Consider the following 14,846-nt stretch of genomic DNA (forward strand, 5'->3'; position numbering starts at 1 on the left):
CTCTTAAAACCAGATCTTATGGAGAAAACTTGGGTTAGAATCATGTTGGACTTCTTGTGTCTACTAAAGACCGGACTGTCCAATACTCATCATAAAGTAATATTTGCAGCCGTCTGGCAAACGTCACACCATGATGATTAAGCCTGAAACCAGAAAGAAAAATTCTGAAAGACTGTCTGAAATTTCAGAGAACCTCTGACTGCGACCACGTCCACCGACCACAGGGCAGTCTGGAGCAAAATGAAAATATAAAAACTGAATGAGTGTTTTTTCTTCTGAGGTTGATACTTTGTCTTTAGAAGAGTAAAGGTCAAAATTAGCTCATGTGGTTCCGGAACAGAGTGATAGCGACGTGATGATGCGGTGGAACAAAACAACATCCTGTAATGACAATACAGCAACTCTGAGAACCAGAAGCTTCTCTTCATGACACGGGCCAGGTCCAACAGCCAGCTGAACCGGGTCAGAACAGAACCACCTCAGGTCCACAAAGCTCCAGGAAAATATGTTTAAATCTTGGTGTTTATTATAAATCAATGAACATGAATTTTACCTGTGGTTGCATCAATAAATGAGAAACAAATTTAATATTTCAGCAACTCCATCACAGTGAAACATTATAGAGTTTAATTCAACACACATTCATTTCAAGCCTTTTTTCTGGTATTGATGATGATTTTCTGCTTACAGTTCATAAAAGCACAAAATTAAAATCAGAACATAATATGAGGCCATTAGAACAGTTTAAATAAAATCTGTATAACACCAGATTTCAGGTTATTTTATTTAACCTCATAGAAACGAATCGACTAATTCTTAGGCTGTACAGGAAGTAAACATGTGAAATATTGACTGAAGCACTGAGTCATAAATAAAAACCCCAGGTCGGGTTGACTGATGGCATCAGACCACAAATAACGGCCACATCCTGTCTGTCAGAGAGCCGAGCAAACTAGCTGCTATTTTCTCCTTGCAACAGCCAGTAAACAAGCAGTCAGGGTAAAAATACAGACCCGATTTAAAACATGACTTAATATATTCCTGATAACTCGATGAAGGTTCTTCTATCTCCTGTGATTAAAGACAAAGTTGGAAAAATTGACAGCTCTGATAATTATAGACCCATTGCCCTAGCAAGTATACTGTCAAAAGTCTTTGAATTAATTCTTTTGCCAAACTCTGCTAAGTTAGTAATGTCTATAGACAATCAGTTTGGGTTCAAGTCCAAACATGGAACTGATTTGTGTATATATGGCTTAAAAGAATTACTGAATAATTATAATAGCAAAAACGTTTTTTGTGTTTTTTTAGACATCACTAAGGCTTTTGATCGTGTAAATCATAGAAAACTATTTTTAAAATTGTGCCAAGCTGGTGTGCCTAAATATATAGTAAGATGTCTGTCCTATTGATATGCTAATCAAACTATGCAGGTCAAGTAGGACAACTGTGTGTCTGCATCCTTTCATGTCAGCAATGGAGTCAGACAAGGAAGCATTTTATCCCCTATATTGTTTAATTTTTATATGAATGACCTCTATAAGCAACTAAACCTGTGTAGAACAGGCTGAATGGTTGGAGATACAATTCTAAATCATTTAATGTATCCTAAAGACCCTGTGGTTTTCAGTCCAAGTTCAGCAGGTCTTCAGAAGCTGCTTAATATCTGTTGAGCATACTGAGAGCTACATGATGTTAAATTCAATTCATCAAAAAGTATAATTTTGATTTGTCGCACAAAAGAGGACAAAAATAGGGTATTTCCAAATTTCAAGCTGTCTGGTATTTTATTGAATGTCTCAAATGAAGTCAAATGTTGACAGACTGTCTGTCTGATGATGAGGACATTTACCGTCAGGTTCGAATGATATATGCTCAGGCAAGTATCCTTGTTCGTAAGTTTGGATTCTGTTCTGATGACGTGAAACTGAACTTGTTTAGATCATATTGTACATCACTGTACGCTGCACATTTGTGGTGCAATTTTTTTAAAAAAGTCAGTCTTCAAAGATTGAAGGTGGCTTATAATGATGCATTAAGACTTTTGTCTAAAAAAGCCCAGGTGGACCAGCGCCAGTGAACTGTTTATATCTGCTCGCATCAGCACTTTGATGGCTGTTTTAAGAAAGCTTATGTATAAATGTATTTGTCGTCTAACCGAATCTAATAATAGAATTATCCTACTGTTGACTAATGTTAAATATAGTGCAGTAAAATACTCATCTATACTTTGGAGACATTGGTATGACTGCCTCCTGAATGGTTAGGGGCGTTTTTATGTACTTTTATTGTTTTCTTTTTTATGTAATTTGGACTTTGAGTGTGTAATAAAATCTATCTATTCAAGATTTCTGTTCCTTATTTCAGAAAAAAAAACTAATACAGTATATTACATTACTATCGTGTGAAAATGTTAATATTTCTTGATGATTATGAGTTAAAGAGAATAAAAACTCTCAGAAGCATGTTAAATATTAGAAGCTCCTGGTGTTCCAAACACCTGCAGAGGTTTCCTGAACACAAAAGGTGAAGATGGTCGTTCAGAGTGCTGTGCTACTGAAGGAAGGTTGAGTGGAAGGAAAAAGCACAAAAAATTAAAAGGGCAGTATTATAAAAAATTGACTTTTGTGAGCTTTACATCATGTTGTGTTATATTCTCATTAAAAACAAACCTGGAGTTTTGCCCTGGTCTCCATGGTAACCATTCAGAGGGCTTAAGTGCCTATTTCAACAAAATTCCACCTACGACCCCCACCCTGCTCCTGCAAACTAGCGGCAGCAGCAACTAGCAAAGACCTAGAGGAACTCCACATCTGCTTTACTCATAACAGTTGTAATCGGCTTCGTGACATTCTGAGTGTCGGAAAGAGCAGGAACTTCTTAAAGAGACAGAGGCCCAATTGTTAGGCAATAAATAACTGAAGGTAAGTCGCTTGATTGTGCTATAAAATGTAATTATGTGACTGAAATGTATACCGGTCCTTTAAGAGCAGTGTGCTGAACATAAAAGTTTCCATTTCATTTAGAAATTGAACAGACACCCTACAGAGTCTGGAGGAAGAGGAGGACCAACGATGATGAAGGTTTTATCAGCAGAAGCTCCGTCATGCCACGCCGCACTGATGCAGTAATTAAAGCTAAAGAGCCCAGACCGGAACTGAAGAATGTTTTTCTGTTAAAATTGTTTTATTGATCTCATGGAATATTCTGATTTCTGTTTAGTTCTCTGGTCCAGAATTATGATGGAAATGAAGGCTGAAATATTTCACTGTGTGGTTGAACAGAGTTCCTATTTCTGGAAAAATAAAAATAAGTCTTTTTTTAAGATGTCATTTTTAATTTTTTTGTGTAAACACCCAGGATACAGATGCTCAGCAGAGTAAAAATAGAAATTTGTTCTGATCTGGATGATCACCTGGTTTTGGTCATTTATCAGCAGCTCAGAGGAAACAACCAACTTCCTTGTCTACTTCCTGTTGATCAAACGCTGCGGCGCCGCAGAGAGAGGCTGAACCCACTCAGCGCCTCGGATCACAAAGAATCTGCTTTAAAATGATCAGATTAATAATCCATCATCCTGCAGATTAACTGAATTATGGGATTAAAACATTTCAGCAGCTGAAACAACAACCATCCAGAAGTCAAAGATTTTATTAAAATACAAACAGAAATAAAAGCAGCTTCTCCTCCTGATTCCAATCATTTCCACTTTCATCAGAAACGCTGAACGCAGCGAACCTAGGCGGTGCTGGAAGCTGATTGGCTGCCGGGTTGCAGTACGACTCCGCAGGAGAACCGCCTACTGGGCCCGCCTAGTGGGCCACGATGTCTGACCAACTGGCTGCTCAGAGCTGCACAACCCACCAAAATAAGAGTCTGTCTGGGAATGAAGAGCAGGACAAGTCCTGATCCGAGTCTCTGAACTGGTCCCAGTGTGCCGCAGGAACTGGTTCCAGTTTGCAGCAGTCAGTGGCTCTTCTTGGACGAGCCGAACCCGGAGAATCCCATGACGGCGGCCATTTCGTCGTCCTCCTCCAGCTCCACGTCGTCCTCGGCTCGCCGCTTCCTCTCCTTCTGCTTCTCCTTCTTGTAGGCCTTTGCCTTCTCCTCCTGCAGGAAACACAGGCCGCAGAGATAGGTCATGAGGACGGGAGGCGTCACTCTGACTAAATACAGTGCAGTACAAACCATCGATCGGCCAGTTTGACCAGGACCTGCAGTTGGGTGATTAGGGCCATTGTAGATAGAAAAAAGGAGCAACGTTTCACCAAAAAACTTGGAAACTCCTGATTTGGTTTATTCAGTCTTATTTTGTTTCATTCATCAACCAATCACAGCTAAGACTGGACCTGCTGCTTTATCTCAGAGAAGAAAAAACCACCAGGGCAGATTCTAGTGTTAACAGTCATTTCTTTTTTGGGCAACATTTGGCCCAAACTCCTCACAAATAGGTGGCATTACTGCCACCTACTGGATAAACAGTTGGTGGATAAATATTTTCTGGATAAACACAACTACTAATTATTCAGATAAAATAAAAATTAATTGATTTCTAAGTCAGAAAGTAAATCAGGTCTGGATTGGGAATCCAATTTGTTTCTGATGGTTTTACTGTGCATGTGTGGAGCGCAGTAACGTCAGGGGGCCAGCAGGAGGCATGGCCTGGCTCACCTCCTCCCTCAGCTCCTTCATTCGCTCCTCGAAGTCGTACTCCTTCTGCTTCTCCTCCAGCTTCTTCTTGTTCACCTCAAAGCGTTTCTTCACCTGATCCAGAGACGAGCGTTCCACCCGCATCGACATGCCCAGGTTCCTCTGGTCTGCTCACACACACACACACACACACACACACACACACACACACAGTTTACATTTATACCCATATTAGGACTTTGACTTCCTTTCCTTTTAGTACCTCCATTCACGTCCTACCTCCAAACTTGACCTCTGACCCTAAACAAGGGTGTCCACCAAGGCATTGGCAATGTGGACTTAGAATGTGATCTCAATATTTTGTAGTAGTGTTGTGATAACTATGAAAATGATGACAAAACCTACTACTCCCTTTTTAGGTAACTACTGATCTTAAAACGTTTCTATTTTAAATAAACGTCTTCAGGACGCCACATACACATAAACACGCTGAAAAAAGTTTGATTTATATCACGAAACTACCAGATACTTTATTTAATCATATTTCTGAATTTATAATATTTTTTGATGGCGACGATCATCTTTACTACTGTAAACAAAATGGCTGCTCTTTCAGCTAACAGCGGCTAGCACTTATCAACCGGTTGCTATGGCTACAAGACTCAAGCCCAGACTAGAGACGAGTCTGACTCAGCCAGCTCAGCTGATGGACTCACAGTAAACCAAAACACAGCGTTTCCATGGTAACAGCTGTTGGTTTGAGTACTCACGTTTCTTCCCGTTGATGTGATCCAGGAAGTTGATGGAGTCCTTCACCACACAGTCGCACACGTTGCAGTAGTACCTGGAACAGCAGAAGAAGAAATGAGGCGTCAGCACCGGCCAGGCGGCGTGGAGGCGGAGCCAACTCTGAACACCCACCCGCCCATCTCGGCCTGAGGCGTTGTCTTGGTGATGACGATGGTCTTCCCCAGCTTGGACTCCAGGTCCACCTTGTAGTCCCGGTGACGCAGGAGTTCCCGCTTGACGGGCGGCGCAATCTTCCCTGGAGGAGCGCAAAGAAAAACTTTAATCTATGACCTCTGGGAAATCAGAGCTCTGCTTCTAATCAGCGGACAGAAACAGGAAGTGAAGCCATGATGGAGACAGTTCTCCTCACCATCCCTCTTCTCCAGCTCCCTCTCCTCCGCCAGACGTTTCTGAGCCAGAGACTCGTACTCGTCTTTGTCCCATTTCCGACGGAAGTCGTTCTTACTCGACTGGAAGAGGTCAAAGTTGAACATGAGAAAAGGTTCCAGAGAAACGGATCCTCAGAAACCTGCAGTTTACCTTTCCAGATTGAACGATTTTTGTTCTGAATTAGTGAGAAGTAAACTGAAATAAATTCTGTAAAGTTAACCTTTGACCAGTCGGGGAAAACCCCTGATTTAGATCGGAGCGGGCTGCACAGTGGCGCAGTTGGTAGAGCTGTCGCCTTGCAGCAAGAAGGTTCTGGGTTCGATTCCCGGCCCCGGTCTTTCTGCATGGAGTTTGCATGTTCTCCCTGTGCATGCGTGGGTTTTCTCCGGGTTCTCCGGTTTCCTCCCACAGTCCAAAAACATGACTGTCAGGTTAATTGGCCTTTCCAAATTGCCCCTAGGTGTGTGTGTGTGTGCATGGTTGTTTGTCCTGTGTGTCTCTGTGTTGCCCTGCGACAGACTGGCGACCTGTCCAGGGTGTACCCCGCCTCTCGCCCAGAACGTGAGCTGGAGATAGGCACCAGCACCCCTCCCGACCCCACTGAGGGACAAGGGTGAAGGAAAATGGATGGATGGATAGATCGGAGCGGCCACGACAGTCTACCGTAACACACCATACACTGCAGGATGATCGGTTACGAAATCACCAGCGACCATCTTGGATCGCCCAACGTTCTAAGATTATCATAAGGGCAAAAAATCGTGTAGTGTGAACTATTGCATTAAGTGGTCGGATGTGCCCATCTTCTCTATTTAAATCTAGTGATTACTGAAGGCCAATATAGTATACAGACTTCATATTCTGCACTCTTTTGGTTGAATGCAGTATTTATTTCCACTTTGGCTTTATGTTGTTTACTTTTTATTCAAGTATGTTTTTTGTTAATGGAGACTGAGAATTTTATTTTTGTTTTTGGTTGTTTTGTTTATTTAGTTTATCAGTTCCAGTGTTATGTGTTCTTTTGAAAATAAAGTGCATCTATCTATGGCAGGAAATTGCATGCATTATTAGTCAATATTATTGTTTATCGCAATAATTTTTTAGACACTTAATCACTCAGCAAAATTTGTTATCGTGACAGGCCTAACCAGATTTGTTTTTTCTGCAGCAATGAAGATGTTTAAATTATAACTACTTCATTTTATCTGGAATTAACTTACACAAGTTTCACTTTTGGAAACAAACAATAACAAATACTTAGCTTTTATCATATAATAATTGTTTATAGTAGTTATAGCTCCTCGGGAAATTGAAAAGATTTAAACATTACTGTCATACATAGCCTCTATAGATTTCTTGCATGACTGCTACTGGAGATGAACAAGGACTCTATGAAGATACTCTGGTGATCAGAATTACAGCAATATTTAATTTCACTTTAGGATGAATAAAGTACTGTTGAATTAAATAAATAATTATATGTATTTTTTATTCTTTAAGATGATAAAGATAATGATGTAGAACCCAAAGTGAGATTCAGTTACGCAACAGCAAGAGGATTAAAACACTATTTTCTATTTTAATACAGAATCATAACTCTTATTTTTAAAATCATTGTTCAAACCGAGAATTACTTTATTTTGACAGATCGGAAGTTGTGTTGTAGCGGTTGGCTGAGCTTCTGCTAAAAGCTAAGCGTCCATTTATCATCAGTTTTGCCTCACAATAAAACCAGAGACACACGAACGACTGGTACCGACTGAAGCTCGAGTTTAAATGTGCATATGGTCATAAACTGTGACTAAAAACCTGGTTAATGTTCCCGTCACTGTCTGTTAGCATGCTACCCGCTAGCATCGGTGCTCCGAAGCTTTTTAAACGGCTTCAGGTGGAGCTGAAGGCGGTTCCGGTCGACAGAGAAACCTGAATAGTTACGGACACTTAAGGTTTAAGGTTTAAAAAGTACAAATGAAATATTTAAACTATAATAGTAGAAAAACTCACTCCACTGCCTGACGCCATCTTGTTTACTCAGTTACCGGAAATGGCTGGAACTGACTTTTAAATTTGTGATTAGCAGCGCCCCCTGCAGGAGGCAGGCAGGTAGTGATGGCAAACGAGGCAGATTTTAACAGAGGAACATATAAACAGGAAAAATGCTGTCCTACAGGTGAGCGGAAGTGAGTAAATTGGTTGTTAAATTATTACAGTTTCAGAAGAGAAGCGCCAGAGACGGAAGGTAACCCAGGTATGGTCAGGTGAGCTTTGGGCCCCGCCCCCTTTCCAGCGCCGCAGGTGCGCCTCATTATAAGGCTGAGAATCAGAATGATGGCGTGTCTGTCTGAAGAGAAGAGCAGAAATGTCAACCAGCGGAGTGGAACCCGCAGCCCAGAGTCCGCTGCTGTCCTCCAGGTACGAACCAGAACCAGAACCAGAACCTAAACCTCAGGTAGAGTTCTTAGAACAAGTTTCTAACTTGGAGGAAAACTGCCTCCTCTGTAGTTTACATTGAGCTCTATCTTTATGACCTGTTGGCTGTTAAACTGATTACACTCCAAATGTTAAAGTTCTGAGCTTTGAACCTATTTTGGGTTTATTTCTTAACTCATTTGGACTGGCTGGTTCAGATTCTTGCTGTGTTTGGTCCCAAGTTTCACCTCCCAGGCTTAGTGGTGTGAATTCAGAGGATATCATCCAGAATCAGTCAAATAAAACTGATTTCCATCGGAGTCATCACCAAGAAGCTCTCTGGTTTTGGTAAATTTAAATGTAAAGCGTTTTTTTTTTCTTCCCTCTTCTGGGTAATAAAATGTTGAGTTTTCAAACGATTAAATCAATAAAATGGATAATTAATTCAGTCATGAGGAAGTCTGCTGACCCAGATACTCACTTTCTCCACAATTAAGCGACAAAAGGTCACAGCTAAAGAAGCTGTCCAGAGTTCTGTATCAAAACATAATGGAAAGTTGAGTGGAAGGATAAATTGTGGTAGTAATAAAACTAAAGTCGACCTTGAGAGGATTGTGAAGCAAAGTTAACTTTTCTTCTTATTCTGGAGGAAGAGTGGAGAGAAACGGATTGCTTCCTGTTGGTGAAGTTCTGGGTCACCATGACATGATCTGGTTGTGATCTACTGGGTCTTCTGGAGTTCAGTCAATGGAGTGGAGGAGCTTAGAGCTCCTCCTGGTTCCATTTTCCAGCTGGACTTGGTACCAACCCACAGTACCTGCTTTAATCACCACGGTAACGCCAACAAACTTGGCCTTATCTTTAACCTCATGGAGAATCTATGGAGTCAAGAGGAACAAAAGACACCAGAACCAATAATGAAGACGAGCTGAGGTTCTATCAGAGCAATCGGAACCTCAGCAGAACCTCCTCCACACCACAGGGATGCAGGAACTCATGGAGAGCGGAAGAGGACTAATGGATTAAAATAATTTTATTGGTCAGATGTAAAACTCAGACTTTGAAATTATTTTTTTAATGAATTTGAGATTTTTAACTTAAAAATGCATAAATGAATGCTTTCACTGTTTTCTAACTTGAATTCAGATCTTTAGGTGAAAATGTAAAAAGCTTCGAGATTAAATAAACTTTTCTAGTTTACCAAACAAAGTCTAAATATTAGACTTTTTTGGGGGGGGAAACTTACTGACCTGGGTCTGCCAGCTTCTCTTCCAGCCCCTGGTCGTGTGTTTGTGCCAATTCTTGGTCAGCGGCCATGTGGAGCGGCGTTCCCGACCTGATGCCGGCCGCCCCGGCAAGCTCCTCCCCCGAACCGTGGCTTCTCCCCGGCTGCAGCTCCGTCTACAACACCCTGGTCAGGTAGGTGGCTCACCTGGTCACCGGTTCCTACCGGAAGGTCAGGTCAGTGCTGCCCCCTACAGGAAGGGATGGATAATTAAACTGCAGCAGGTCTTATTTGGTTTTGATCAAGACTGCAGTTCAGATTCTTTCCCTCCAGGTGGCAGCACAGCTGGGTTTTTATGGAAACAAATTTCTGCCATGAAAGAAAAAATAAAAGCCCACCTGGAAGTCATTATTATTATACTAGAGCAAGACTTTGTAGAGAAACGGTCACTTTTACTGGAAGTTGGAAGTTTTTTTTCTCTCTTCTGGAAGCTGACGTTTCCAGATTACTTATTTATTTTCTCTTGAGTGATCTTCTGAAATATCTGTATTGTGCTGGATATTTGCTCGATAACGGTTTTTCCTTCTGGTTTTCCAGCAACGCATCTCCGATCCCATCTCCCCTGGCTGCCAATGGACTTCGAGGACGAGAGCGAACCGGAAGCAAGCCTCGCAGGTTTTTATCTCCACCAACCCGACCAAGCCGCTTCTCTGCAGGAACCGCAGGACTTCATTGTTTTCTTCCTGGGATCCAGACTCTGTCTGGATCATTTCATTCAGGACTTTAGGCTCCTGCTGCTTCTGGAAGGAAAACGTGCAGATCAGGACAAACCTTCAGTCTGAAACATTAAGTGTTTTTATTGCGTGGAGTCTAAATTAGGGGTATCCAAAGTGTGGCTCAGGGGCCATTTGTAGACAAAACTATGACCCAAAAAATGTAAATCTACTAGATGAATTATTCATCTTTTAATAACCAAATCTTCTACTTTCTCTCTTATTGTTAAAAAATGGCAAAACGCCCTCATTTTTAAGGCTGGAAATTTGTGAAAATGTTTTCTGTTTTGGGTTTCTCGAGTTGTGGATTCTTAAAGTTTTCCTCGGCAGGCCGTCCATCCTGGAGCGCTGCATCCTCAAGGTGTCCACCAGCAGTGTGGCGGTGGGGACAGAAGACGTAGACGGGAAAAGGTCAGCATGACGGTGACCCGGATTGGTCGGGTTTGTTTGAACCTCGGCTGATTTGCGCAGCATGTTTTGGTCTGCTTTATGGCGGGTTTGGTCACCATGGTGACGGCTTGGCCTCTGTTTCCTGCAGGCCGCTGTTTCCCCGCTGCTACCCCCGCCTGCCAGACCCGGCCAACACCGAGACGAACGCAGCAGTCCTGAAGCGGCGCCAGAAGCAGATCCAGTACGGGAAGAACACCAGTGGCTACCAGAACTACCTGCAGCAGGTCCCCAAGTGAGAAGCCATCTCTGAAGTTGGGATGTTCAGACACAAACTATTAATTACTGCTTTTTAATGAACCAACAGTCAATGCTACAAAATATGTAAAAAAAAACAACAAAAAAACCCTTAACTTTTAACACCATTTAATTAAATTCATTTAGCATAAATGTTAACCTCATACCATTTGAATTTTAGATAACTGGCAGAAAATTATATTAGAATATATTTTTCAACATAGTCCCATCTTTTGATTACAGGAAAGTTATTTTTATTAATCGCATTAGTTAAAAATTAAGTTCGTATGATTTTCTGCAGCAGAGGTCCTTTGTCTCGTCAGCAAAGTTTCCATTTCTAGCTATGCTAGCTTGAGGAGCAACACAACTTGATGAATTTACTGACAGCCAAGTAAATTACATTTGAATAATTATTTAAACTTGTATTTATTTTTAAGATTGAAAAACAAAAAAAAATCAAGATAAATGCAAGATTTAAACATTTCTGGGATTCAAATTTTTTTCATTTAATTTTTGCATGTTTTTTTCCTCATCTTCTTTCAGTCTCCTCCACAGCACCCCCTGTTGGCTCATGTTTAAAAGAAAAAAGAAAAAAAAAACACTGCTGTTGGACGCCACTGTCACCAGCATCACTGAACTGCACACAGTAGCTGCAATTAAGCATATTTTCAAATTTGATATGTAATACACTCATGGCATGAATAGTCAAGAAAATACTTAAATTAAATCACAATAAGGACAGTTTATGGTGTTTTTAAGCAGTATTATTTGAAATTTATCTTGACAATGATAAATTTTCACGATAAAGGCCCACCTGTATGCTGAAGGCTTGGGCTCTGCCCCCTGATCGGCTGATCTCCTCCACAGACACCTGCGGGACCCAAAGCTCCACCCAGCCACGCCCAACAAGTACCGGAAGTACAGCCGGCGCTCCTGGGACATGCAGGTGCGTCTGTGGAGGCGTGCGCTGCATCTGTGGGACCCTCCGGCCAGCGACGCCCCGGACACGCCTGACCCGGTGGAGCAGCTGTAGGTGGCGCCCCCTGCTGGACGCTCTCGGCAGCAGAAAGTGCAGCGTCTCATCCTCCTTTGGTGTTTGCAGGCAGAGCCAGCTGGCCAAGATGACGTCGGAACTGTGCAAGGATGGAGGAGACGAGCAGAGAGAGAAGGAGACTCCTGCAGCCTCTGATGCCTCCTCGGTGTCTCCTCTGTCTGTAGACGTTCCTGGAGCCTGGACCGTTCCACTGTCCCCAGTAAGGCCTTGCCTCTGTACTCGCCGATTATTGCAGGAGGAAGTATTTTCTTCCTCCAAGCAATGATGGTTTGATGTAAACATCTAGCTAGTTTTCTACAGCTGCCTATCAGTTCTGCAGGACAGTGGGTGATCAGTCATATATGGCGGTATTTATATATCCTTCTATTGTCCACCCAGCATGGGGCCATCTACTGATCTCATTAATAATTGGCGGCCCAGTAACTAAGCAAGTGGCTAACATGCCTAGCTTGGTCATCCACTAGATTGTCTACTTCCTCTGTTGTTTGTCAGCATTGGATTGGCTAGCAGCTTCACTTAGGCTGGTCTCGTGCAACTTGAACTTTCTGCTTAAACGTTAAGAAAAATCATTGGCATACAGAATTTGTAGTGCCATATGAAGTATCCACTGCTGGTTGTGCAGTAGTCTTGACTTCGGTTTGAAAACCACATCATACATTCAAATGGTTTGTTTCATTAACTGAAACTAAAGTAAATCTAGACCAACCAGTTTATAGGTTAATGTTTAGATTCTGACAGACTGAAGATACCCCAAAGTCTTTATCTGGGCTCATGGTTCATGGACTCTGGCTTGGGTTAGCTCCTCCTCACACAGCCCCTGATTAACCAGCTGCAGGATAATTGCACGTGCTCGCCGATTTAAGCAGGTCTGGAACCGAGCCGGCCCCTGATCACTTAAGTGCTTCATGTTGAGCCTGGTTCTCAACATGGAGACATGCATGGTTCTCCTCGGGGCTGGTTCATAATGGAACCCTGCGGGGTGAAAAAACTGGTTTTATTCAGTCGATCAGTTTGTGCTGCAGGTAGAATTAATGTCAGCTGAACGCGATTCCGAGTCAGAACTCTGAGTGACTGACCTGTTTTCCTTCATCCGGCAGCTGGAGTCAAGCCACCGGCTTTTTCGCTCTCCTCCTGGCCTCAGCTACTCCAGCAGGAGTCAGCTAACCCCTGATGACGACATGAACGACTGGCTCCGCCTCCTGATGGAGACTGACCACACCCCAGGTGAGGCCACACTCATCCCTCATAACACCTTCCAATCTCTAACTGAACCTGGGTCATGAAAGCATGATTAAAACTAAAAAAAAAAAAAACATGAATTTGAGTTTTATTCCTGATAGATTTGGTTCCAAGGTTGTTTTCCCTCCTGATGGTTCAGTTGACTCAGTTCTATTGGGTCCAAATCTTAATCTGTTCCATCTCCATCTGCTGTAGTTCTTTCTCTCTGCTGAGTCAAACCAACCAAACCCTTTGAGCAACTTGTTCTCCTCCTCCCCTATGGTGGCGCTGCACCACTGAAGGAAACGACACAAAAACCTCTGAAGAAGACGGAGTGTTACTTCCTCTTTCACCAAATGGAAACTAAATTGGAGTGCTTTTTAGCGGTTGGAGGATTTATGTCTTTGGTTAAATACCACATGTAATTTCTCTTGCTAGGCTAGCACATTAGCTTTAGTTGTATTTACCCAGAATGCCCTGCACTGTAGTCCACTTCCTGCTTTTGGAGCGGTCTCCGGTCCGCTTGGCATTCACATATGCATTCAAACCAAATCCAGACCGAGGTTTGTAGAACCAGAGGTCCATTAGCGTTCACACCTCGCTGACTGAACCATACTTTATAGGCAAACGAACTGAACAGGGCTGGTGATAATGTAGCCTAAAAGTGATGTATGGACATGAAACGAAGGTCAAGGTGGGTCCAACAGGGACTTTTTGTCTTTTCCTTACCTAGAAGTCCTAGAACCTGAAGTTACTCTTGTTGAGCACTTGGGGGCAGCAGACATGTCAAATCGAGCACTGACGCACAAAAGTTTCTGAATGAATGGAAACTTTAATCTAAAATAATTTTTAATCATCTGACTTCTTCTGGAAGCAGATTAAAATCTAAATCTGAAGCTTTTGGTATTAATTTTTGTTCCTGCAGGTCAGAACCAGACCAGAACCTTTTTCCAGATCTACAATTTAACTCTTATTCCTCGGGTCTGTCTCCTCAGATTTCGGCTCTGACGACCAGCAGGTTCCTGTGTTTTCCGATCAGCTCTTCTGGAATCCGTATTGACAACCCGATCCTAGCCCAGTTGGACCTGATGTTGAATGAATTGGACTTGACCCGTTTTCTGCTGATTCTGAACTCTTCCAAATGTTTTGGGGTTTTGGAGCCAGAAACTCACTCGTCTTTTAAAGATCACCACAAACCTACGTCACTGCCGGTGGCGCACAACCTGCCCAGTGGCGCACGACCCATCCCGTCCCGGTCCGGTCCCCACCCCTGGCGGTTGAATGCCTTACTGTTAGCACTAGTTTTAGTTTAACTGCATTAGAATGAGCACAGTCACCTGTGTCACGCCGGGTTCCTGCACTGAGGGAACGTCACGAGTTTGTCCCGTTCGTCACTCGGTTCTTCACCTGCATCTTCTGCTCCTCCTCCTCATGTTTCTTTTAAAAAATGAAGCTCCTGATCAGTGGAGTCGAAGCGCTGCCACTTTGGTGTTCTGAGATTTCTTTTACTTCTATGTGCTGCTTTATGAGTAAAGTGAAATGTGATTAATAAAGATGTAAATAAAGAGTCAAAACCTAAAGCCTGACCTGATCTCTGCTTCAAACCGGGACTACTGGGAGAAGATGTTCTGGTCCTGCTACCAGTGCTGAACCA

At 42.6% G+C, this 14,846-nt stretch overlaps 2 protein-coding genes across 2 annotated transcripts; one reads left to right on the forward strand and one right to left on the reverse strand.

Annotated features, from left to right (window-relative positions):
• Positions 1-3,635: 3,635 nt before the first annotated feature.
• On the reverse strand, positions 3,636-7,942 carry zmat2 (zinc finger, matrin-type 2). Its single transcript, XM_014994604.2, has 6 exons — positions 7,834-7,942; positions 5,810-5,909; positions 5,572-5,695; positions 5,421-5,494; positions 4,672-4,817; positions 3,636-4,110 (listed from the first exon to the last, which is right to left on the reverse strand). Exons 1-6 carry the CDS (start codon positions 7,849-7,851, stop codon positions 3,967-3,969), a joined length of 606 nt encoding a protein of 201 aa, XP_014850090.1. The 5' UTR covers positions 7,852-7,942; the 3' UTR covers positions 3,636-3,966.
• A 191-nt stretch (positions 7,943-8,133) lies between these two features.
• On the forward strand, positions 8,134-14,772 carry slbp2 (stem-loop binding protein 2). The gene is made up of 9 exons (XM_014994603.2): positions 8,134-8,241; positions 9,502-9,657; positions 10,061-10,138; positions 10,567-10,647; positions 10,775-10,918; positions 11,788-11,949; positions 12,023-12,173; positions 13,072-13,198; positions 14,188-14,772. Exons 1-9 carry the CDS (start codon positions 8,189-8,191, stop codon positions 14,250-14,252), a joined length of 1,017 nt encoding a protein of 338 aa, XP_014850089.2. The 5' UTR covers positions 8,134-8,188; the 3' UTR covers positions 14,253-14,772.
• Positions 14,773-14,846: the final 74 nt, after the last annotated feature.

This window comes from Poecilia mexicana, unplaced genomic scaffold (genome assembly GCF_051168715.1).
Source record: "Poecilia mexicana isolate PSO_F unplaced genomic scaffold, ASM5116871v1 scaffold_14, whole genome shotgun sequence".
Classification (NCBI taxonomy): domain Eukaryota; kingdom Metazoa; phylum Chordata; class Actinopteri; order Cyprinodontiformes; family Poeciliidae; genus Poecilia; species Poecilia mexicana.

Bases quoted from the DNA above. Each gene is read 5' to 3' on its own strand.
- slbp2 (XM_014994603.2), top strand. From the start codon at position 8,189: ATGTCAACCAGCGGAGTGGAACCCGCAGCCCAGAGTCCGCTGCTGTCC. The intron at 10,139-10,566 runs GTTTTTATCTCC...TTTCCTCGGCAG, and splicing joins ACCGGAAGCAAGCCTCGCAG to GCCGTCCATCCTGGAGCGCT. The intron at 13,199-14,187 runs GTGAGGCCACAC...CTGTCTCCTCAG, and splicing joins GGAGACTGACCACACCCCAG to ATTTCGGCTCTGACGACCAG.
- zmat2 (XM_014994604.2), bottom strand. The intron at 5,696-5,809 runs GTGAGGAGAACT...GCGCTCCTCCAG, and splicing joins GGAGCTGGAGAAGAGGGATG to GGAAGATTGCGCCGCCCGTC. The intron at 4,818-5,420 runs GTGAGTACTCAA...GTGTGTGAGCAG, and splicing joins TCACATCAACGGGAAGAAAC to ACCAGAGGAACCTGGGCATG.